At 38.7% G+C, this 26,427-nt stretch overlaps 1 protein-coding gene across 3 annotated transcripts in view; it reads left to right on the top strand.

Annotated features, from left to right (window-relative positions):
• Window positions 1-26,427, top strand: part of PMS1 (PMS1 homolog 1, mismatch repair system component) — a 50,943-nt gene that overhangs the window by 3,668 nt on the left and 20,848 nt on the right. For all 3 annotated transcript variants that reach the window (XM_080398853.1, XM_080398854.1, XM_080398855.1), the window contains exons 3-9: window positions 4,192-4,374; window positions 6,439-6,541; window positions 8,111-8,274; window positions 18,059-18,175; window positions 21,949-22,071; window positions 24,030-24,173; window positions 25,494-26,389. In XM_080398853.1, the coding sequence (XP_080254979.1) occupies window positions 4,192-4,374; window positions 6,439-6,541; window positions 8,111-8,274; window positions 18,059-18,175; window positions 21,949-22,071; window positions 24,030-24,173; window positions 25,494-26,389 (1,730 nt within the window). The remainder of the gene's footprint in view (window positions 1-4,191; window positions 4,375-6,438; window positions 6,542-8,110; window positions 8,275-18,058; window positions 18,176-21,948; window positions 22,072-24,029; window positions 24,174-25,493; window positions 26,390-26,427) is intronic.

The raw sequence follows: 26,427 nt of genomic DNA, 5'->3' as shown, positions 1-26,427 counted from the left end.
CTTTTCTTGCTGCCATGAGTATTTCTGGTTTTGCAGTATTTTTGTCAACAGCTGTGTAGTAGCACTATCTCCTACTAGTAAGAAAGAGTTGTTACAGTCTGTGTAAGTGGCTGTATCCAGAAGTGCATCCAGTTTCCTTTCTTGCCAATAACAGTGAATGTATAAGCTATTCTTAAACTGATAGACAAACATTCTTAATTAGGAGGGCAATTCAATTTTTGCTTGTTTCGCTGTCCATGTCACTTTTCTTTTCTGAATGAGTCTCAAATGTTTTCCATCTGAGTATGGTTTCCTGCAGATGTCGAGCAACATGCTTATTTGTTATTTGCCTTAGGTGAGCTGAAGATACTCTGTCTTCACTACGGTCTGTGATGACCTCTGTCTTCTCAATATTTAGACTGTGTAATATCTTTCTTCATAAGTAACTGCAAAGTGAGTAGTGTGTGCACAGTTCTGAGGCTAAGGGTATCAGAATCAGATGCTATGAACCAATCAATAACTGCAAGAAGTCAACAGAAAGTTTTAGAGCCTTCAAAAATTGTTAGAATAAACCTTGTCTCTTCTACTGGATTAGAATACAGAGCCATGCAGATGGCCAAAGGAGAAAGCCCTCTAATCAGCGTGGGTTTCACAGTGCAGTAACCAGCTGTTTCCATAGTGAGAGGTCCCAAATCAATTAAAAAGAGAATTTTCAACCATTTCCAGTGCATGAGTCATAAGCACTGCTCTTACATCCTCTGTCAGTTCAGACCAATCGAAATGACAGTATGGCTAAAACAAGCAAACTCAACTTTTACACAGGATGTCAGTGAGTAAACGAGTTTTGCTGATCTTCTGTGGGTACTAGGGAAGAAGAGAAAACCTGCACTTTGCACAACTATACACAGTAATACTGTAAAACAGTGGATTTTTTTCTGGGATTTTTTTATAAGAATATTTTTTATCAAAATACTATTTTTATTGCGTGAAATTTAAATAAGGTCAACCACATAATAGACCTCAGCAACCACATTGACTCCAGATGAGCTCAAAAGCATAACAGAGAATGGAAAGTTTGACATTTTGTTTTACAGTTGATGTTTTTGCCTGAAACTTGCAGCATTTTCATTGTTTTATCTTATTCCAGGTGGATTAGGAAAACTAGCTGATTCATTCAGACCCAGTTTACCTGAACAAAGGCAGAAATGGCTTTTTTTGAGACAGACAGGAGTTAACCTGCAGGTGGAATGATGCTCAGGTAGAAACTGTGGCAGTAATCAGTTGCAGTGGGAAGCTTTGGCTGGTGTTTTTATTTATGTTAGCTGCAGTAGCTGATGTTAGTGAGTGGATTGCACTTTGTATGAACTAGCTTTTACACCACACCGGAAAAAACATCGGCCTGTATTGTAGTTTTAGATAATGTGATACTACCTTAATTACAACTGGAAGCCAGTCATCTGATTAAAAACTGACTGTGGCCTTTCTGTAAGGTGTTGAGTGCTATCTGTTTATTATTTGAACTTCAGCTTTGTTACTTTTAGAAATACGAACATGGTGCAGCTTGCCTTGTTGTCAGCAGCAGGGTCAACTGCCTCTGTGGCATGTCTGTGCATTAAACATATATAGAATGATGGTTCTATTCTTGACATGGTGTCCTGGCTTCAGGTTAAAGTACGCTAAAGAGCACTGATGCAGCAGTATAATTGCTTATGTATAGATTAAGGAACTCCACAGGCATCAGTCTGTCAGTCTCCTTGATTTACCTCTAACAACAGGAATTTATGAGAATAATCTGCACAGTCTGACCCAGACCTGCATATTTTAATTCATGGAGAAGATGAGCAAAAGCCTGTGTTAGTAGCTGGAGCAAAGTTGGGATTCGGAAATGATGAATCTTAGCTACAGGTTTGCTACTGTTACACAGAACAGCTGTTGTAAAAGGCAGACTCTCATTTCTGCACCTTTTTTTTTTTTCAGTGAGTGAAGTGGGAGCTTTAATCCTTAGAACCTTCTCAGAGGAAGCTTAGCTTGGGGTGAGATTTCACTGGACACCTAATCTATCTGGCTGCCTGAAAAGCAAAGTCCTACATCCATCTGTATGACATTGCTAGGCATTTCTGCGTCTCATGATCCATTCATCTTGCTAAGCAAAAGAAGAGTAACCCAGCAAGAGACGTGGATTATTTGTGCCAATTTAATAAACTGGAGAGTCCTCCTGAGTAACAGTAGCTGAAGCAAAGACAGGGCTGTGCAGTCACGAGTGAAAGAGGAGGAAGTTGAACCATATGGTTTGGCATTAGTGATCTGGTAAAGCAACTTAAACATTACATGAGATCACGACCTCAGTAGTAGGTCATGTAGCATGGTGGAAGGTGTTACAGAATACCAAGTTTACGCACTGTAAAATTTTAAGTAAAATGTGTGGAAGGAAAAATGAGTAATAGCAGAAAAGAAATAGAGAATCATTCATGTAACATTTTGATTCCAGTTGAAGAAGATAAATGTCGCTTTTTCTAAGCAGTTAAGTGGTCTGGAAGTAAAAATTAGAATGGAAAATAGGGGTTCCTTGCAAAGTGCTTAATCCTTTCATTACTAGAGACAGAAGTGGGGTAGGTGGCTTCCTGTTTATATCTCCTTATGTGTTTTTTATGTTTGGTTATGGTGTATTGCTTAGGTTCTGTTTTGCTTTCCAGTAGGAGGTTGACTTGTATATTAGCAAAAGCATTGTTTTTCACCTGAAGATAACTTTAGCACCGTTCATTAATGCAGAAAGTGAAAGGTACCCACATTTCTATTGTGTATCAGTTAATTAAATATCTATATAGTTCTGTGCCTACCTTAAAGGCTTTTGATGGTTCCTAATACAGATGATGAGTGAATACAGACAGTATCTGTAGGTACCTTCCTTTTGTTTTTAATTGCGTTATTTTTTTACTTCAAGAAATAACCCTGAAAATACCTTATCATAACTGTTTTCAGTACATGCCCATATGGGACAACAAAGTTAGTTCCGTTTGATCAGTCAGCTCTCTGTGAGCAACCATCACGTGCTCTGTACAGCATCAGTGGTGGGAGCCACTGATTCAAGATACTCTTTCTAAGCAAAAACAGTTTTAAGGTCTCCTAGATGCATTATACACTACAGCACATTTTTCTGTATGCTCCATCATAATCTCGTCAAAGAGCCAGACATGCTTCTGTAAAAGAAGTTTAGTTAGTGATCCTGCAGCTCTAATTACTTTCTTCTTGTGGCTTGTGATTCTTTTGGGTGCAAGTTACGTGTGCAGATTATAATGTACCTTGAAGGAAGCATTTGTTTGCTGGACCTATTTGAGATGTTATAGAACCTGAGTTCCATCTTTCATTTTGCTGTCCTAATTATCTGGATTTTCAGAATTTTACCCTCTTTATGCTCGTGCTTGTTGAAATGATGTATTCACATTAGAATTCAGTAAAATATGGGTCGCATATATGTAAAGGTAAATCTCAAAGTTTGAAGTTTGCTTCTTTGAAAGCTGTTTTTTGAAAGAACCTCTAGGACATCTATTTCTTTCTGTAAAGCATTGTACCTCTTTATAAGCTTCCTTATTTCTGCCCCATTTGCGCCTTGCTGCCATTAGAATTTCAGCTTCTGTGTATTGAGACACAACATGGGGACTGAAAAACTACTGAAGTAGTGAAATCACATAAATTGAGAGAGTTGAAAACAGTACTAAGTGAGGGCCCGCTGACTGTAATGGAATGGATACAGAGCTGCGCATTTGTGGTGATTTCAAAAAAAGTGATACCAAATAGGTAAGAAAAGTGAAAAGAGGTTAAAAAGTCTTTAGCTTTCCAGCTGTGTAGATCCCTTTCTGAGCTTAGGTTTTGCAAATTTCATCACAGTTCAAAATAAATTCACTTAATTTCTGTTTTAATTTCACTGTATTTATATTAACATGCTGTTTCCAGTCAATTGGGTATGAATTATATTATTTAATCAGAGAAGCCATCACTACTATCTTTAACATTCTTTTTTGGTTTTTTGCTGTTGGGTTTTGTTTGTTTGTTGTTGTTGTTTTTTTTAACAGAGGCGTTTAATGGTTGCTCAGTTTCTTCAAATAAGCAAAACTCCTGCTTTTATCTGGATGGCTGGAAGCTGTAACCTTAGTTGCTTTAAACTTGTGTCTTATTCATTGGTTTAGTGGTCCATTGTGTTTTGTTCTTTTTTAGGAGGATTATGGGTTTAACAAAATAGAAGTAAGAGACAATGGCAATGGAATCAAGGTTGCTGATGTTCCAGTTATGGCAATTAAACACTATACCTCAAAAATAAGCTCTTCTGAGGACCTGGAAAGCTTGACAACATATGGTTTCCGTGGGGAAGCTTTGGGATCAATTTGCTGCATATCAGAGGTGAGCACTTGCTATAAATGTATCTAGTCTTTTGTTGTGATTGTTTATTTTTTATTAAAATATGTATTTGTGAAAGTGTTATTAAAAGATCAGTGCAAAGACACAAATTGTTCCAGCAGCCTGCCAGGGATATTTTTTGCAACGTTTGGCTTGTGTATGCGATGCCTTTCCCATTCCTTCCCCAGAAGTCATGTTGTAGGGTCAGGAAGCAGTATGGATTCCTTGTTAGTACCAGTCCTGCCTTTCTGTCATGCTGGTCACAGCAGTGCTCTATTTTCCTCAGGCAGAATAGGTCAGAGACAGATTGCTTAGCGTTTCCTTCTCTTTTATATCAGGGTATAGATACATGATTCCTTAGAACACCGGCTTACTCTGACATGGTACTTGCCGAGAACACTAAACAAAGAGTATGGCTGAGTTTGCTACTTGAATTAGGGCAAATCAAAATGAAGCAGGAGAGGGTGGCCAGGAGAAATAATTTCAGGGAACCGATGGCCCACATAGCTACTGTTCTAGTAACAATTTCTGCCTTGATGTTATCTAGGTGATCAGCAGTCATGGGATCTTGCTGGGCTCCATATTGCTCCTTGACATGTTTATGACTGCAATTGCACAAACTTTGTTGTCTGTATGAGTAAACAGGAACCTGCTCCCTAGCCTAGCTGAGTCTGATCCATATGTTTGTGTTAAGAGGACTGGTACTTAGGGTTTGACTTGTTGACTGAAAGTAATTTTGTTCAAAATGATCTGGAAATTGTTCAGGCTGTGAAGGGCACAGCATCTACCTGTTCTGTTGTGCTCTGCGTTTCTGTATTCATGCTGCACCGAGGTTAAGTTTTGGATTCTTCTTTCTAAGTATCTCAAGGATTAGATCCTGCAAGATGACACTGATTGGATGTGTCTGATTGGAACCGTCAACTGTCAAGGTCAGAGGAGGTGTTAGAGCTTGACTTCTTGCTACTTTGGGCTACATTCGCGTTGCACTAATCAGGAGCAGGTTGCATGTTTGGATGGAGATTTCCAAAGATGCTTTTAAAAGCGTTGGTGTTTTGGCAGGTGATGACAGACCTCAATCATTGGTTTCTTCTAATGAGTTATCAGAGCAGAATGCCATCTGTTCTGAGCTTTTAATCAGCTCTACAGTACATTTCCTAAGAGATGGGAGGTGACCTGAGTGTGTTTAGTACTTTAATAGGTATTATTTTAATCTTTGGATCAGTCATTATGCTAATTAAACATTCCTGGCATTAATGGCCTTATGCCTACCCAAACTGCCCCCTGTAGTTTCATTTAAGGGGTACTTTACTATTGGCCCTTAAGTAGGTCTGTAATATTGTCATTTCCGATTAATCAATTACTGGGGTTTTTTTCTCTCCAGAGGCATGGCTGAGCTCTGAATGATTCACATGAGATACTAAAATAAACCCCAATATCCTAAAGCTCTGTTATGTGTGATAACCTCTGTGTGTTTCAGGTAGTTAAAGTGCAGTGGTCCTATTGTTTAAAATGTTGATACCTGAACTCTGGGAATCATAGTTTTATTGACCTTCTAGTTTATGACTAGTCTTGCTAAAGCCGGTCTGTGTATTACGTTAGTAGCTTACAAAACATGCTACTACTGATTGCTGGATGCGTTTGGGTATGGAAAGATAATACACTGTTTCTTTGATAGTAGTAGTAATGTTTGTGGAATCTCACATGAATCTAAGAAGCTGTCATAGTATGCCTTCTCTCATCGAGGATGAAAATGCAAAATTACCAGTTGATTTAGTAGTTCATTTAAGCTGTGTTAGAATAGAAGACACAGGACTGTGTGTTGTAGGTAGCAGGAATTGCTGTGCTTTGTGTATTAGTGTGATAGAAATGCATAGCTTTTAGTTAAATGGATGAAAAACTGAGTAATAACAGAACGTTTCTGTGACTATAAGAAACATTTTATAAAAAAATGTAATTGTGGTGACTAAAATAGAGCAGTGGTAAGAGTGGTAGCAAAGCTTATCTAAGCTCATTCTGAACTTTGTGAATCCTTGATTAACACAATATTTTTAAAATCACTCGTTTCAGGTTTTGATCACAACAAAGACAGCTGATGATGATTTCAGCACTCAGTACGCTTTGGATAGCAATGGGCATGTAACTTCTAAAAAGCCTTCCCATCTTGGGCAAGGTAGGATATCACTGTTCGGTGCTGCACTGTGACAGAAGTATTTTATGTTTCTCTAAAGCTCAATTTGATGTTGAAATACCCGTTCGGTTCTTGAAGGTTGAGTGTTAAATCTTTGCAGCTGTAAACATTTCTTGCCCTATGTCTGTCAACTGAGAGTGTTGTTATTGTAAGATATAATAGGTCTTGGAAATTGCTTTAGATAGTAATTATAGACTAGTTTCTCCTTCTCTGACTCACTTCTTCAACCTGACAGCAGAAATAAAAGCTCTAAAAATTCAGTGCCCCAGGTCCAGGCAGACCTACTATATAAGTATACGAAAGATTTGTTCAGGACCAAAACAATGTTTCTCTGCGTAGCAAAACCCTGGCTCAAAGGATGAGGAGTTGCCCTGCTGCTAGACAAAGAATTTGCTGGAAGCAGCATGGCTATAGGAAGAAGCAAAGTCACACTTCTTTCTAACCTGCAGGAAGGGTGTGTCGCTAGAAATCCTTCTGAGTGTTTGTGTGAAGGTTAAAGGTTGCCCTCACCTCAGAAGCAGCCTTGGTGGTTCAGGCGTGGTGTAGGTTTGGGGTAGCATCTGCTCAGCTAGCTGTTGCTCAGCAAGGTCCGTTACGACCACACTGTGTCCTGGCATTCACTAGTCAGCCGGTGTGTATTCCCAGAAGGAGTGCGCTCCTTTCTTGTCACAAGGCTGTGCTCCTGAGAAAGCAGTGGCAGCTTTTCCATAAAGCTCAGCTTTTCCCGGTTGAGACAGCAGCTGCCCAGTATTGTGCCCACAAGCTGCCCCCCAGCTGGCTGCAGTGCTCATCCAGCAGCAGGGAGCTGAGCTGACTGCTGACCCAGCTCCCTTCCTCCTCCGCTAAGTGGCTGCAGGGAGCTATTAAGCCAGCAGAAGCTGCTGAGGGCTAGTCAATAGGCAAATACTGAAAAAACAGCTGAAGCTGAGAGCTCTCACTTTAGCTGATATTAACTAGGGACTCTTTTTTAAGATTTAGACTCTTCCATTTTCCACAGCTGGAAAGCCTGTGGGTTGCATTGCCCTGTCTTTTGTCAAAATTGTTGAATGATTGACTGAATTCTGCCACATGTATTTAATACTTTGCAATATCCTTGCGGGCTATGGATTTATGTGATTGTGTTGGTAGGTGAATATTCCCCCACTTACTATAGACTGTGTCTTGAACGGAGCTATCTGGCTCTTCAGGTGCGACCCTAAAGCAAATGCTTGTGAAGGGCCTTTGCCTTTAGGTATGTCTGATCAGTTTCTAGTTTGTTGATCATTTTACTGATTAAAGTTAATATGTACTGAAAGAGTCTTCAGCTTTATTTGGTGCTGATTCTTACTATTGTCCATGTGTACAAAAGAAGGCTTAATGCTGCAATCACATCCCTAAATAAAGGAGGGGAACTGCAACTCTTGAGGTCTATAGGTACTTGTTTGAGGGAGGATGACTGCTCATATGGTGTGTTTTTTCTCATGGGTTTATTTTGTATGCAGCAGTGTACAATATCCAGTCAGTGGTATGCTTTCAGTGTAATGTCTACTTATTTTTGTCACCTGTTTGCAGGTACTACAGTAACAGTCCTAAAGTTGTTTAAGAATCTTCCTGTAAGAAAGCAGTTTTATTCAACAAATAAAAAATGTAAGGAGGAACTGAAAAAAATCCAAGATCTACTCACAGCATATGGTATCATAAAACCAGACCTGAGGATCACCTTAACACATAATAAGGTAACAACGGGTTTTTCTCTATCAGCTGTCTTAAGGATCAATTTCTGATGAACTTAGGCAGTTAATGTAATAATTCCATAAACTCTTTTGTTCCTAGTTTTCTTTCCTCATGGGTTTGTTTTGGACTTCCACTGCTTTCTTCCCTTCATAGATACGTATTTGTGATTGGTTACAGATTTTGATCTAAACCTGTAAAACTCAGGCTCAGATCTTCTTGGTCTGTTCCAACACATGCCTGGGTAGATACATGGAACATAAAAATTATTTTACATGCTAGTAGTATAAGAATGATTTTACATGCCGGTCATTAGTAAAGATGATGTTGGTGGTCTGCAGAATAAGGAAGTGAGACCTTACTAGGCCATGGGGCCTGGTCAAGCGTTAAACTAAGCCAACTGAGAAAACTCAAAACTTACTTGGTTAGGCTGTCTGTCTGACTTGGTTTGGCTGGCTGGCTGGATAGACGCTCCACGCATACAGATAGCTTGCTGTATGCAGAGTCTTAAGGGCTCAATACATAATGATGGTTTTATTTAAAAAAGCTAAAAAATTCAATTTGCTACACTGGTATAAGAGTAACATACGACAGGCTTTGGTTGAGCTAGTTGTTCTTTCTTTGGACTTGGGGAACAGGTTCAGAGGCTGCTTGGAGGCTGTTTTAACTTCCCACTGTACTGAACAGTAATTTGACAACACAGCTCCAGAAATGGCACGCTGAGCAGTTCTCCTTTACCTGGCCCCAGTTTAACGTAGCAGATATTATTGGCTGTACTCCTTTTGTCACTTCTGAGAGGAAGGCTATGCCACCGAATTTCCAAATTGCCACAACGTAGAGAGTGACATCTTGTGGCCCGATGCCTTAGCAATTCTTTTTCTGGATTAAAGATGTTTGCTGATCTTGCTATTTGGCCTGTTCATTGAGCAAGCAAATCAGTTACTCGATCAACCAAACATTCACTCTTCAGTTCCCTTTCAGTGGGAACGATGAATGACACTGTATGCTTTCTTGAAGTTACAACGGATCGTCTATCTGTTTTCTGGAATTGTATAACTTGCTTTGATGATATTTATGTACATATTTCTAAATATTGAAATATAGATACTGTGACAAACAAAAGCCAGCTTTGTGCCTACAGAATTAGTGTTGTGAAGCTGAGAAAGTGTAACTGCTTTCAGTCTTATTTCATTGGGACTACAAAAAGCTTGAAACCACAAATCTCAAGGCTGTGCACTTCTTAGACTGCGTTAAACTCCTTGACATATCTAGCAGTGATTCACAGTATCAGCCTTAAATATTGGTTAATAAAACTAATTTTGTCTTTTCTTGGTGATTTGGTTTTGCCCTCTGACAATTTGCAAATTTTATTTTTTTCTTTGTGTGTCATATTTTTATTTCGTCCTCTTGGATTAGACTATTATGTATCTTGCTTTTTTTTCTTTGCTAATCTTAATACAATGGCAATAATGTGCAAGAAGTCGATCAATTCTTTTTTGCAATACTTACTGCAAAAATGGTGCAGAGAGCGATACTAATTATTGCATGATGTTTTTGACTACCTGTCCTATTAGTTTCAGAGGTAAATTCTTCAATACACAATTTGAGTGGGTAGAATAAATCAGTACAAACGCCATCAGCAGGAAGTATCATTCATTGTAATGACAGACATGGTGCTGACTTTTTGGGCTCTTCATTTTGCACTGCTGGCGTTATGTTCATTTAATTTATTTGGAAAGAAAACAGGTAAGAAGCTGATCAAACATTTCAACACAAGAGGTCGCTCAGTAGCTATTGGTGAGCAGGGGAAAGGCAATTGTACAGATAAGTCTGCCTCCGTGCATGTGTAAATGCTTTAAAATAGTCTGAAAATGTTAAAAAAAGCTTTGAATGCGGATTCTTGTGTTTCCACTCCTGTTGCCATTACTTTCAAAATAAAAAATTACCTATTGCATCATACCTTTTAAATAAATGTCACATTCTCAAATTCCAATATATAACAACTTTCAGCAGGTCTGTGTGCATCTGTTTTACCATAATATCACAGAACATGAATATCCATTCGTTATTTTTCCATCAGATGCTAAGTGTTATTCTCATTACAATTGTTAATTCAGATCAGAAGGTGTTCTTCCTGTAGTCATACTACAGTATATCTGTGCTAGAATAATACTCCACTGAATAGGCTTGTCTGTGATTTATTTGTGTGTGTGGTGAGTGTTATATTTCTGTTTGAAATTACTAGGATAAAGAATCAACTTCTTAGAATGGCTTTATTTTTCATGTAGCTCATTGATTATATATTAGTTAAAAAATATATATATGTGCAGTTATTCAGAGGAGTTCCTAGAATCTTGAATTCTTGAGGCTGAGCCAATACTTTCTGTTGCAATGGAAGAAGAGACACGTTGAGAGTAAGATCAGGTTCCGAGGCTTAAAAGAGCAAGAAGGTAGCAGAGATGAGGTATTGCAGAAGGAGACGAGGAAGGATGGGTCAAAAGAGTAGAAAAGGTAGTGAGTGAAAAAAGTGTAAGTGAAAGTGTATGTCAAAGAAATCTTCAAAATAAATGACAAAACCAGTACTTCTAAAAAAAACTCAACAACAACCAAACAGTCTTTAAAGTCCTGTATTTTAGTAGAAATTAAAGGAGAATGGAAGAAAGCATAGCCCTAGCTTTCCCAAGGAAGAATGTAATGAAGCACTTTCATAGAAGTGTCTGAGGGTAGGCATCTGAAAATGTTGCATAATTGATTCTAGCAGAAACTTACTTGGGCAAGTCAGACCTCTTACTGAGCTGTCAAGTGTGTGTGTTTATATATATATATATATTTTAGGATGCACAATACATTGCATGTTTTATTTCTACCATGTTTTTTAAAAAAGGTGTATGTCTTATGCTTCTGGATGAGATCTCAGCAATTTTTCTTGTTGCTGTGCTGCATTTCATATCGGTGTTGGTTTGGAAAATATTACCATTAAGTGTCTGATTTCTTGTCTGCGAAGAACCACAATGCTGTTCCTGCCTTTGGGTTGTTTTTTACTAAGAAAATAGATATCCTTTTATCATTCATCCTAGGGCTCATTCATTGCGGATTTCCGAGATAGGAAATACTGAATTGCTCTTTCTGCTCAGAATGTTTTGTTTGCATTAGCAATAAATAATGAATCACTTTGCAGATCAACCCTTGAAGTACTATTGCTATTTTGACAACTTGGATTAGCTAGTGCTCCTTCTTTTTATGAAGGTTTATCCTGCCAAGACATTCTTTGAATACTGATAATGTTGATCCTCTTGCCAGTATGGTTATGTTAGAAAGAGGTATTTTTCTTCTTTCATCACCATGTTCCTTGAAAGCATATTGAATAATGAGACAGCCAAATGGAAATAATTCACATGAGTATTCAGCAAGTTTATTTAAAGTTAATGTTATCTGAAGGCATGCTAAGAACATTCCAAAGTTAGCTACCGCTTAAACCGCGTCAAACTCTTCAGCCCAAAATGCCATGTTTTAGCCACCTGTGAGCTCTGGCTGTATTTTACCTGAGGTGGTGTAGGGCTCTTACCTGGAACAACAGTTTTCACACTCCTCACAGTTCAGCACCACTAGCCCTTGACTCAGTCTTAAAGCCACTGCTGTTCAAGAAATGCCATTGTGTGTTGAAAGACTGATGATACGGAATACTTGAACTCTGTTCTGGTTGGTTTTGTTCCACAGACTCTGAAATGAGAGAGGACATCCAATAACTATACCTGTTTCAACAATTTCAGGTGTAATAGAGCTGAACAAACTATGGCGGCAGGTGGCTTAGATGGCGCCTATCAGCAGGTGGTACCATATACCATACACAGCTGGTCCCACGTCTTGTGCAAAACACAGGTGGGCCATAAGTAAACTCAATACATTTTCCAGTTCCAGTTGAAAAACCTGCATATGGGAATATTTTTTTCCAGTATTTTTCATGCACAGTATTTTGAAGCCTTAGTCACACACAGTTCTGCCTAGAAGTATGTCTTGTTTGTTTCTTGAGGGTCATCGGTCAGAACTTCTGGAAGCAAGAGGTCCACTTTAAAGCTGTTATTGTAACTCTGGGTGGTATTCTTCCCCAAACCCTCTTTGTGGGTGGTGTTGTCCCAAAGGGTGCCACCTTTTTTTTTTTTTTTTTCCTTTCTTTACAGTAAGTCTTTTATTTCCAAAGTTGGATAATTTCAACCTACAGTCCGTATCCGATAGTGCAAAACTAGTTTGTTTTCTGTGTCCGAGTCCTCTGTAATAGGTGTGGGGTTTTTGAGATGGAGTAAGTGCATTAGGGTAAATTTACCATTCTTAATACTGGGATTATACTTTGCATTCATTCATTGTGCTTCCAAACTGAGCAGAAACAGCAGCACGTAAGCTCTTTCTTGAGTTGGAAAGGCTACTCTGTTTTAATGTAATGATGGTAAATTAAGTCCCTCCCTAATCTGTGTGTCTTAAAATATAAAGAGGAATTACGATTAAGAATCTGCTGTGCTCTGCAGCCAACATGCTTTCATGCTGACCTGGAATATAGCTCAGTCTTTACTTCCATTCGTTGTTCAGTGGCTTTGCTGAGAAAGCCAAACAGAGAGTTGATTATGGTGTTTTTTGTGCTGAGGACACCTGTCCACTAGGAAATGCGCTGAGACCCTCAACTCAATTTACATCAGCCAGAGAACAGCTGCCAGATGGTAACTACTTTTGGTCACTACCAACCTGGTTGAATTTGAACTGGTGACCTAGAGGTGAAATGCTTTATATCCTATTACTAATTCCTTGAGGTTTCCAGTTTCTCATCCATCACTTTTTTCAAATGACAGCACAGTATATGTCTGAAATCTCAAAACAATTACTGTTTCACATATGCAGTGTGTGTTGCAGAATCTGAGATGTGCCTTTAGCTATTGCAAGTCTTTCACACTCACTTGTACACTTAAAAAAGGTTAGCAGAAAAAAAAGATGTTTCCAGAGCTGCCTGGGAGTTTCCCCTCTTCCAGACCAGTGTAGTTTTTCAGTTGGGTATGTTACTTTTGTTAACCACTATTTTCCAAAAAGCTTGTAAACCTCCCTTTATTTAAATAGAATTCACCGTGATGTACATCCTCTGAATGACAGTTTAGGACTAGAAACTGTGGTTTTTTGACAGTAGTTTAATTGTTTGGGAGGTTTTATTATCTTTTTTTTTCTTTTTTTCCTTCTGCTATGGAAGTGGAATTTGTCTAAATGCCCACAGCTGAACATGAGCGGTTAAAGCAGCCAAAAACCTTAAAGCTCTCTCTCGCCTTTGTAATTCTTGAAAGGCTCTGAAGATGTATCTTACCAGGTGAAGGTGCTTGGCACGTTGTAATACCTGTTAGCTCATCTCCTAACATACTTCCCAGCTCCCAAATACAAGCATTTCTCCACTGAGTGATGCTCCAGAAAGCCTTTTCATTGAGAGGGTGCTCTCGTATCACAGAAGGGATATCTGAGCAGAAAATACATCAGAGTTTGTGGGATGAGCAGTGCCGTGGAACATCACGGTCTTTCAACATATTCCCTTGGTAGCTGTAATGTCTGATGCCCATGGGATAGACAGATAGGTCGACTGCATCTGATGAGCAGAAAACTGGTGCCTTGCGTTTCTCTGTTGCGTACCTCCACTGGTAGCTGCCCCACCATCACTTACAAAATGAATGGGACAACCAGTTCCTCAGGGGCAAATATAAAATATATGGGGGAAATAATTATGATTATGTAGAGCGGTGCATTATTGGTTTTTTAAGCCAAATTGAAAGACTGCTGTGATTGCTGTTTTCAGGGGAAGATTATGCAAGAGCACTCTTCTAGTAGTATAATTTACCATTGGTTTTAAAACAAGACACTGGTTATGGTGTGGAGCTGATAAAGAACACCAACATTTTTCAAGGCTGGGATTTTAAAGAATGTGGTTAAGACTTTATCTTGATCTCTTAGTTGATAGGCTTTCTTCCACTGCAGAGAACATGGCAGCCCTTGCAGTTAGGCATCTGTGCATCATAAACTAAAGACATTATTTATACTCATTGTACAAGATGATGTCCTGTTGTTTCCCTTGGGCTCAGTTCAAACTTTGGATACTGCTGCCTGGCTTTGTTCCTGTTTTTGTACTCTCTTAGCACATAGGCAACAGTGTTTTCACTTGTGCTGGAGCCTAATAAACTACTAGGTTTTAGTCAGGAAAGCGAAGGAGCGCACTGGCCCAAAGAGTTAACAGTCTGCAGGTGAGATCTGGGATGCCAAGGTGACAGGATTTTTGAAGCATGTAAAACAAAATTAGAGACTGTGAAATGTCGATGGTTTACTGAGCTAAGTCACGTTACGTTACCAGCCTGCAGTTCCTGTACAGTGCTTACTCTGCTAGGCTTTTACACCCTCAGACTTTATTACAGGATAAATAACACAACGATTGTCACAAAACAAAGAAACTAAATGGTTTCTGAGTGGTAAAAGTGCACTTCGTGAAGTTACTGCCATTATATAGTAATAAGGTAAATGGGATGAATCTGCTTAACTTGTAGCAGCATAGTTGCGCTGAAGTAGCTACAGTCAGCAACAGCATCCAGTCCCCAGCTCTAATTAAAGACTTCTTTCGTCTGTGATTTGCAAATCATTGTGGCTTCTGGTAGAAGTTCTGAAATATTAAGGATAGTTAGGGATGAGGAGTGGCTGTATTTTTTTCCTCTGTCTTTCCTTGGTGTCTTTAAGGAGACAAATAATGAGCAGCTCTTCTTCTCCTCAGTGTCAGACACTATGGAACCCAGTGGGAAAAGGTTGCATACTCTTTCTCCACTGTACACATTTTTCAAGGAATCCTTCTGGGTTATGTGTATGCATCCTGAAGTAACAGAGATGCCTGCTCCGTGTGTGCATGTACGCTGTCATCCTCCACAAAAGTATGCATATGTCCTAGGGCTGGATGGGGCTGAAGAAATAACATGCGCACAGGCACACACACACACACACGTACTTATTTTCTGTATATGTGCCATAGATTTTATATATGTTATGACATTTTATAAGATCTAGATCATGTAATCCCCTTCAATGAAATAAGGAGGGAGGCGGGATATATTTGGCTAGCTCTAGCAAAACCTAAGATGGGCCATATGTAATAATATATCTTTGAGTAGGCTGTTTCTGCAGTGTCATCATACTGACTAGAGTCAGATTCTTCCTTGGCTCATCCTGGACACCCGCTTTATATGACCTAGAAAAAAACATATGGGGGGTGTGTGTGGGGTGTATTTTTAGCTAAACTAAAGGGTATAAGCAAGGTTAAAAAAATAGGGTATTGCAGGAACCTCATGGAAACAGGTTTCTAAAATAAATGAAATGGAACAGGCATTGTTTCTTTGGAATTTTTAATGCCTGTTGATACATCTGGAGAGTCTAGGCAAGTAATTTTCATTAAATTACCAGATATTCCTATGTTGTTGCTTCATAATGTACAGCCAGGGCTAAAAATGAACACACAATCTATTTTGTGTTTATATAGTATAAAAATGTAGGACGTGCCAGGCCTCTAGTATGTAGGCTTTAATTTAACCTACAGTGGTAACTAGTTCCTAAAATTTTGTCTGTAGTTCTGAGTATTAATATCTGATAAATATATGACTAGTTAAAAAAATACCCCCTGAACTTATTAACGGTATCTACTTCTAGCAAGTTTGCATTTAATAAGCTCTCATTTTCCACAGCTTTCTTGAAAGCCACCTTACTGAAGTGATCTTTTCACAGTCCTGAGTATGACCCATTCAGCATACTCAGTATGTATATATATAGTATAACCTTGCATTAATCAGCAGCTAAGATTTATATCTGTACCTGCGGCATCACACTAGTATACCTAAAATAAACAGCACGATGTTTATATTAGTCATGTAACATGTGTCTTTCTCAGTTTGGTCACATGCATTTAATTTAAAATACATCCAGTAAAGAAAAAATTGCTTGGCACTTTGTGTTTCCATTTTAAGTAATCAATTTTAAAATAGAAACAGTACAGGATATGTTTTATAAGGGGAGCTCTAAAGAAGAGGACAAATTCTTTCATCACTCCAAAATGTCTTTGAGGAGATTTACAGCAGGTGTAGAGGAGAGAGGCTGCGGCAGCATGCTTTGTGCAGCCCCGGGCTGTCCTTTGCTGCTGCCGAAGCACGGTGGGGACTCCCTGCCAGAGCTGTGGACACCCGGCCTGTGGCTCTGCTTGCTCGTTTCTCCTCCTGCCCTTTTTGTATTCGCTGCCCTCCCTGGTATAAATTGTCCTTTATGTTTGAGGGAGTCATGCTCGCTGTAGGATGTCTGAGCTGTGATCCAGCGAAGGGCTGTCGGGCTGGTGTCTAGGAGGTGAGTCAGGTTCAGGGAGGACTGAAAAGCCCCACTTCACAAATGCTGCATAGTGTACATGGAAATGGAAAATTAAAGGTTTGGGGAATAGTTTTAGGCTCTTCAGTCTCAAAGCTTTACAATTCCACCTGTCCTGTAGGAAGGGAATATCATTTTACAGGAGCACTGTGTTCTTCCGTGGAATTCACCCCTCAAGGCCAGCACATATCCTGCTGGACAGGTGGAATTTTAAGGCTATGTATTGCATTTCTTGAGATGGGTGGATGTATATTCTTCTCTTGCTCACCATGCTTTCACATAACATCCCGTACCACAATACTGTGAACTCATTTTGAATTTATTGGACACCTAGCACCTATTTAGAACATCAATTTTAAAGACCACTGTAACTTTAAAGTGCAACTTGCTGCATATTTTTTCCTTTTGTGTTTTTATGTTGCACGTTGCAGTGCACTTAGCTAACAGTGACATAAATAACGTGGATCTGAATCTAGCAGTCTCAATTGCATGGAAGCAGAAAACCGACCAAGCAAAATTTTGTTATTGTTGATACACAGCATTAAAAGTCAGCAGATTCAGAGTTAAATTTGTGGCTGTTTAGCATAGGACTTCTCATTCGTGGGAGACAAAATTGCACCTCCCAAAGCAGCTAATACTTTCTGTACATGTAAGTGGACTAGACAAGTAACTTCTGATGCAAGTTGTAGTTCGTACTGCCTTACTGTATTAAATCTTTGCAATAGTATTACAAGATATGTAGCTAACAGAACAGATACCCTTTTATCCTTCTAACTTTTACAAAGTTTTCATTTGACAAACAACTGCTTTCCTTATAAATACTTCCTTGTATAGTCCTTTCCTTTCTAAATAGCAGGCTTATCATAAAACCAGGGTATCCAGGTGAGAGCTCTGAGTGGACATCTAATAGCCTGATTTCTACCAAAATGACCTGTCTCTTGAGTAAAAGTACCATAGGCATTGCAATGCCCACCTTCTGATGTTGACCACTGTGCCAGGGACATGTCACGAACCCTCAATTTATCTGCTGAGTAAAACCACAAATCCTACTGCTGCATATCTAAGAGGAGAAGTAGTATTTTTATTGATTTGTTTTTAACAGTTGTTTCAGGTGCACAAGTCCAGATTAGCCATGTAACATCCATAAATACAAGCTATGCTTAATTTTCCAATCACTACGAGTCTAAATAAGTAATACAATATGAGAAGACATGCCAAAAAGTGCCATATCGTGTGTGTTAACACTGAAAGTTGTGAATGTAAGAGGGTCAAAGTACAGAATGTTACATATACAGTATGTGTGCAGTTGCATATGCATGTTCGTAGACATGACTTGAGTTCAACAAATATAATGTCAAAAATTTGACTCTGTGCCATTTGTTTCAGGCAGTTATTTGGCAGAAGACCAGGGTGTCAGATCACAAAATGGCCTGTATGTCAGTTCTGGGAACAGCCGTTATGGGCAGTATGGTACCTTTTCAACACTGCTGTGAAGATCCTGAGGTGAGTTTAAACTTCCTTCTCCCATATCCACTTAAAGCCTGTCAATGAAGAGAGCTAAGTCAATATTCCAAAAGAAGGGAGACTGAAAAAGAGAGTATTATTTCCAGACTGACATCTGATTATGCGTTTCATTCTGTTACTGTCCTCTCTGTAAAATTAATTGGTTTGGCAATTGAAAATCCACTCCAAGAACCGTCTAGTCAGGACTCATGTGGCACTGATCAAATGGCAGTAAAAACAGTTGTGATGACAAATGCAGAATTGCTGATTGCTCAGAGCTGTCTAAGTTGGGATTCCTGGCCCACAGGCAGGTTATGCTCTGATTAATATCTAAGCATTTATATCATTCTCATCTTGGTGGACTCTTAGCCTTACCCTCTAAAGAATATCCCCTCAATTTCAGTGAGCAGCACCTGAGCAGCAAAAGAAACACAATTTAGAAGGTAAGCTATGCAAAATTTCCACTAAACATATATTTCAGGGAAGTACTAGTTAGTTTTCAAAAAGTTCAGTGCACTTGGCTTTCTTTGCCCCTGTTGAAACTGAGGCAATTCCCCATGATATTCTCCATTGTCTAATATTTTCAAAACTCTTTTTACTCTGCTTCTATTTATGTTGGAGACATTCTTAAAAAGGGGAGTCTTGCTACTGATGACCCTTCAAAATTGCATTTTCCTGTATCTTGTAGTAATAAATCTTGACCAGTCACATCGATGAGATCAATCACCATCTGGAAAGTCACAGGGGCTATTAAACACAGTTTACCATGCTGCATTCAGCATAAGTTGTGTTGAATAATGTTATTCAGATTTCAATAAAGTCTGAATATATGTATTAAAGTTCAATAGCATTATTGAGCTTGTCAGAAGGCTTCATAAGCAGGGAATCGAGGGCGGAAAAAGCAAAGTTGCTTCTTGTAGTTTGTGAAGTTTTAGTTGCTTATGTCTGAACAGAGCCATCCAGAGTCATTCCTACCTGAGTGCAGGTTGGAAGTGCCCCACAGGACAAGTGCAGGGGGCTCCGAAGGGAAGACATGGGGGTATTTAGAAGGGACTAGCTTGAAGGAGGCACTAAGGTTCTCACATTACTTCTCTACTATATCATGAGGCATCCATATTCCTTGAATAGAAGTTGGAGAACATTCCATCTCTCTCTCTGTCTCTAAATAGTGTGTAAAATACCACGTGCATCATTTATAGGTGCATAAGTGATCCATGCATATTGCTCACGCACAAATCTCCGTTCAGAAACCATGGACATTTCTAAATTAAGCAGCCAAACACTATGAAATGGCAGAATCAAGGGTGCCTGTGTAACCCTTTCTTTCTCCCTTGTGTGCAGGTGTTGAGCTAGGTATTTAATGACAGGGCATATGCTGCTTTTTTTGCTTCCCATTAGGTCCATGCCTCATTCAGTACACAGACCAGGGGGCAGCTCTTTAATTCTTTTCTTTTCCTACTTGTTCATTGTGCATACTCCTTTGCTGCAGAGTCTACTCTGAAGACAAAACTAATCCTGCTATGAACAGCTTTCTGTAAGCTGTACCTTACTAACCACAGAGTTAAAACTTCTGTAACAAGTGATCCAGGTGTTTTAAAGACTGGCCTTCTTCAAAATCTCCATTATGAGCACTGAATGAACCAAGAACATAAAGGTGTCTCCAAAGCGTGCAAACTCAGGAGCTATTTGTAAAATAAAAAGAAAATTAAGAAAATAAAGAATTGACACAACTTTTTACATGTATAAAACAACATCTATGCTTTTCGCATCCCCGGTCTTGTAAATGGGTGGATCTCTTTTGGCTGAAAACTTTCACGCAGAGAATTTTCTTGGTCTCTTCTGTTTCTGTGGAGGATAGGTTTAGCAGATAACATGTGCCACTGGAGAAAAAGATAAGTACTAAAGAAAGAAATTCTACTGTCCACTTCAACACAGATATAATTTAATACATATATAAGTTGTCTTTTAGTAAAGTATTAATTCTGAAAACAGTTAATCTAAAAGCAAAAATTCAGTAATGTTTTCCGGTCTCTGTAACTTTGTCTTTATACTTCATATAATTTCCTATATGAAAATTTGTAATAATTAAGACTAGTTTTAGAAATTGTTACTAACTTTTAATGAGCATACTGATATGCTACGTGGCTTTAAATATAGCTGCAGTCAGCCATTTCTAAATCTGGCAGCTTCTTAAATGAGTTATTTAGAGACTTTCAGTTTTGCTTTAATGTTTTCTGTATATAAAAAATATTGTTTGAAGTGAAAGACTTGTGCAAATATTTGGGAATTAGAAAAGGAGCTTGAAGGGTAGAGGAGGAACGTTGAGGGAGGATGTGCTAAAGTTGCAGAATAAAATCTAGAAGCGCTGCATGTTGTTTTCTGATAATCATCCAACAGATATTTGACACCTCTTTAACTTGACCAGTGGTGTTTGGTTATGTGCAACGTTGCTGACCAGAACACTCCAGCTTTAGCACAGAATGCTTGTTACAAGGTCAAGAGGGAATAAGGGAGCACATGAGCAGATAGCTGGCGTGACGTAGATGAATGGGAAGGATAGGCCAAATCCCAGGGATTTTAAACTCCGTTTCAAATGCATGATAATTTGGATTTTAGTAAATACAAGTGGTTCTGCCAAAAGCAAAGCTAACAAGGTCCAATTTCTGCATTCAGTGATTTACTCTGCTACCAGAACATTCTCCAGACTTTCCCATATCTCCAAAATCTCCATCCTCACAGTGCCCCAGTGCTCCTTCACCTGTTAGTTTGGGCACGTGGCAGTGGGGCAATGTGTGGGGCAGGACGTAGGCTGGTCAGCATGTGGGTTCTTACATGCTGATGGATTCTGGCTTTTGAAAAGTTACTATAGCCTTTTCCTCATTAAGGTCATTATCTTGAGGCTGTCCTCTCCAAACAGCTGTCAGTTATCACAGAAATTGTGGAAATATAATATCTTTGGGATTTCTGCTTCTTCATCAGATTGAATTGAAATTGATCCAACAGTTTCAAAGTTGCTTGGTGGGGGAGAGGGGGAGGTGATGGAACAGGCAGCACAAGTTATCAGCATCATTTTGACCTTAAAAAAACCCTAAGCTAAAGAACCTCAAAAGAAAAATCTTAAAACTGCGAGTTAATGCTACGTACTCAAATCGTGTGATTTTTTTTTCCAAGGCTCCTTGGCAGTGCTGTGTGCTCGCAGGTTCTGCTGCGGTCTGTGAGTCGTGGGTGCTCAGCACTCTTGAGAGTCAGCTGATTTGGATACAGGTGGCGTAGGTAAATTTAGGTGCCCTGAATAAATGGCCTAGGACAGGCTATTTAAGGTGCCCTGCATGTAGAAAGGGGGGGATTATGTCTTTTGGGCTTTCCCCGCAGGGGTAATTCACTACTGCCTGCACCAGGCTGGGCAGCAGTGCGTGCCTTTAGCTTGGACAGGGGTTAAGCTGGGCAATCCTACAGTCAGCAAGGCAAAAGCTGGCTGGCGTTGTTCTCCACAGCCCTCAGCTGCAGACAGCAACCTGGTGCAACTGGCAGCCCAAACGGGAAATTTCTCAATAAATTGATCCAGGAGAATACATAGAAACCCATCCTTCTCAAACCCCCCCCCCTTTTTTTTTTTTTTTTTAATCTTTTGTATCATAACTTTCAAGAAGCAGTGCATGCATTTGAACATCTTGGACTCATGTACAATCTAATTTTAATATCTCACCTCTGAAAAAACCTTTTTGGGGTCCCTTTTTAAAAACTTTTGCACTGTATTTGTTTTATCATTGCAGATAAATCTTTCTGGATTTCTCCCAAAAGCTGAGTCAGACAGTTCTTTGACAAGCCTTTCAAGTTCAGAAAGGAGTTTCATTTTTATAAATAATCGTCCAGTTCATCAGAAGGAAATACTGAAGGTAACACCCACTCGCTTTTTATTCAAGGTATACAAATGTGACAACTTTGAGGAAAGAAACACCTATACAATCTATAGCCTTTTTTCCCCCAAATAAAATAAATAGAGTATTACAGTTGAAGATACCAGCATTCACAACACAAACCTCTTCTGCAGATCTGATGCTCCTGGTGCCTTAGTTCTTTTCCATGTGCTGCAGTCACTTACAACCACAAAGCTGGATGTTATGTTTATGGCTGTTTAAAAAAAAAACAAACCCTGTGGTTTCAGATAGTCTGTGTGAGAGACCAGAATTGTTGATTCTTTCTTTGTATTAGGCTGCAGAAATACATCTGTGTGGTTTTTCATGAGGGACCTTTATGTAGTTTCTTGTAAGAGAATTCTTCTGAAAACACAGCTTTGATTTTGTCCACTTCTTGCTGTGGACAAGCAAATCAAGCAAATACACATAGTTTCCCTTTAAATTTGTGTATGCATTGGATAAAAATGAAAGTGATAGTGCAGCAGCATTGGCTACAGCTAGGCATCGTGTAGGCAGAATTTGATACTCTTGGGTTTCTCACACTACTGAACCTTGCAGCACCTCACTTGGAGCAGCCTTGCTCTCCTAATCCTTGCCCTCCCCAGAAAAGAAAATCACATTCATGCCAAAGTGTACATGTAGGTTTTAAAGTGAGGACAATGAAGTAGCTTTCAGCTGGCCAGCAGAGCTTTGTCAATGTAAACCCTGGACTTGTATTGGTACCTTAAGTGCTCAGCTTGGATCCCCTGACAGAGACAGCTTTTTAACCAGAGCACGGAGGGCTAGGTGCAAGGTGGGATTCAGAGTACTAACGTTCAAAGTAAAATATATTGCCCTTCGTTTAGGGCTGTTCTTGTGGAAGCTTATCACTTGCACTGCTCCTACCTTTTTTTGTGTCCAGTCGGTAGGGTTTTTTTGGCCAGATGAGGATAACAGTACATCTGTAAGAATACATTTTGATGGGTTTGGAAAACAAGCTATAGCTCACTTTTATCTCCATGCTATCTATGGGAAGGAAGTGGGTGGACCTCTTATTGCTATAGTTCTGTGCCAGATGAGGATAGACTGAGAATATTAAGGTTACAATAACTTGAAAATATTTAAATGAGTTTAATATTATTTAAACAATATTTAAGAATTTAAAAATAAAATTTAATCTGCAGTGGCTCTTCATTTTTTTTATGCTTTCCATTTTTTCGGTCAGGTTAACTTATTCTTTTTTCCAGTATGTATGTCTGTTGAAGGATCCCTGATACTAGAGGGAAATGCAAGGATTTTTATTTGATGCTTCTAGTTAATAAGATCAAAATTCTGAAACAACTAAATAATTTTGTAGTCTTTTGGAGGAGTTTTTGGGAGGATTATAGAGAAAATGGTAAGGGCAAGCAGAGCTTGAGAAAAGCTGTATATTTATAGTTGTGTTAATAAAAGGAACAAATTAATCCCATTCTGGGAGAAGGGCAGGTCTGAGGTGGGAGTACTACTTTCTCAAACAGACTTTAGTTTGGCTGAAAGAGACAAGCAGTGTAGTTGCATGCTATGTAAGTAGATATTCTTTTAAAAACAAACAATTAATAGTATTTGTGTTTATTGAAAAAGTGAGTATTGGATTTGCAGCCCAATTTGGGCATATCATATCTTTTCTTCCAAATGTGATCAATACATTCATATTCATTCAGATCAAATTAGCTACCATTAGTGTCTTGGAATTGCTTCCTTTTTTTATTTAGCTGTGAAGATGAGGAAGCCAACAGCTGCCCTCTTGGTGATTACTCTGGCATACATGTATACCCACAAGGACATTTTTTTGGCATTCCTTTAACTTCAAAAAAACCCCCAACAAACCAGTTATGCTTTTATAATGTCAAATTTTGTTTCTGTGCTTTGTGTCTATTTTATTGCCTTTACTGACATCTGTTTATTAAATCAATCTGTAGTTAATTCGACAGTACTACAGCCTAGTGACACACAAGGACTGTACTCGTTTATATCCTGTTTTCTTTTTGAATATTACTGTACCTGCCTCTGCTGTGGATGTGAATTTAACACCTGATAAAACGCAAGTTTTGCTGCATTATAAGGTAACTAAGGTTTTAATCTGGTTTTGAGTTGTGAACTTTTTACTTGTGTAAGCATAATAAGGGCTTCTGGGACTTCTGAAATGTTTGGAGATAAACAGTACCACTGTTTTTAATTTTTTTTTGTTCTGTTCTGTTACATTATAGCTTGCCTTTATCACAGGAGTGTTGTTTGAAATGTATTGAAAAGGCTAGATGGAGGATTATTCAAAATTAATTTCCCAGTTGATTTCAAAGATCATTTTTACGCTGTCAGAGATATGTATGTATCACTTCATTTTCAGATGGCTTTATAGTGAGAGAAGCTAAATGGAGTTATGATGTGTGTCCTCACATAAATCTCGTGTTTAACTTCATAATTAAAGTAGTCACTTTTTAAATGTCATGTACATTAAGGTGGGGGCGGCGGGGTCGAGGGAGTTGATTTCTGTTCAAAGCAGTATTTTGCTATTATGTGTATAGATTATTGTTGACAACACTTAAGTTTCAGGCTATCCTGTTCATACTATCAGGACCGTATATGCACATGTTTTTGAGGCTGTGTAGTGATAAATTTCCATAAAGTCACTTTTGCTTTGTAGCACTAGATATGAAAAACAGTGCCACAGAAGTTAAGGCAGCTACATAGGTAAGGCGGTTATTCAAAGTGAGTGTAGGTAGTCACACCGGTATGTTAATCCTCTTCTTCACTGAAAGTTTTTGCCTATGTTAATCCTGTAAATGTACTGCCTGTTGAGTGTCACTTGTGTGAAAATTAACACAGTATTCTCACATTTCATCTAGTTTAAACCTTGCCTTTGGCATTAGAAAAAGGGTTGTTGGTCGGTTTTTTCCTTCTTCTTCTTTTTTTTTTTTTGTTTGTTTTATTTTGTGGGTGTTTTTTCTTTTTACTTTTTTTTTTTTTCTGTCATTTGATGCAAAGCTGCCTTGGAAGCATACACTGTGAAAGCACCTACACAAAGGTGTTTACATGAAATGGGATGTTGTTGGTGCATCTGTCTTGACTGTAAGCTTTTAACTCAATATTATCTGAGAATACTGGTTTAAGCAGTTAGTACCTAGTTAATCAGTTTTGTGACATCAAACTAAACCAGTGGAGCAGAATCACAAAATATTTGAGGCTGTTCAGCATGAGTCTTTTTGAGCATGTGTGAACAACTTAAATGCAATAATATGTCCAGATTTGTTTGGAAAATATTCTGAAAAAGATGACTTTGCTTATTGTTCTGTATTCTCAGTATCTGTCAGTTACATTTTCAGGTGTGCTTGTGTGTGTGACTTTTCTGTTTGTTTTTTGTTTGTTTTTTTTTTTCTTTCCCCCAGGAATCTGTCTTACTTGCTGTTGAAAATGTGTTGAAATCACTGTATGGGCCACTACCTGCTACAGTCCCTGGTGAAAGTAAAAAAACAGATGTTACCTCAGAAGACATGTTTGTTCATAGAACAGAACAAACAGATGTGGTTGTTAATGAAATGGGACCATCTGGAAACGATGATCTACATGCTCATACTTCATTCCTTTCATTCAGCAGTGATGTGCAAAACTGTCAAGTAGCAAAAAACACAGAGATCTGCTTAAATCATCAGACGTTTTCTGGTGATAATGTACATAGTCGCCTGGACAAAAAAGAGGTTTCTAAGAGTGATGCCTTTCCAGACAGTTCCTTAAATTTATTGTGTGTGGAAGAACAGAATGGACAGAATATAACTGATATTCAGAGTAACGGTGTTCCCATGGACCCCAAGTCTAAAAAAGCTGATGAACATCTTTTGAGTTCTGATAATATTGATGAAACAGAAAAGAATGAGGAAACCTTAGGCCCTAAAGACTTACCTGAAGTCTCTGCTGATGATTGGAGTATGGGAATTGGATTTAAAAACTCTCTAGGGGACAACCTGGAACCTGTTAAGATTTTGATTCCTGAAGTTGGAGGAACAATTAATAAGCAAAATGAACGTACTGGTGAAGAAAGCAATGATCCACAAATCTCAAATCAAAGCATAAAGACAAGAAATGTGATAAGTGACAAATTTGGACACGTGACGGCTTATGACTTAATTAGTAGTAGAATAATAAGGAAACCAAAGTCTGCAATTGGATTTTTCACTCAAGAATGTCGTCCAAAATTGATAACTGATAATCCAAAGACCAGCATGGATGACATCCTGCTGAAAATTGAAGAGCAGTGGAAGAACTTGAATGAAGAGGAAAAAAAGAAGTAAGTTTTCAGGCTGTGACTTGCTTCTAAATCTGGTA

The sequence above is a fragment of the Falco punctatus genome (assembly GCF_963210335.1).
Source record: "Falco punctatus genome assembly, chromosome: 8".
In the NCBI taxonomy this organism is placed as follows: domain Eukaryota; kingdom Metazoa; phylum Chordata; class Aves; order Falconiformes; family Falconidae; genus Falco; species Falco punctatus.
This window is presented reverse-complemented; position numbering and strand designations above follow the sequence as displayed.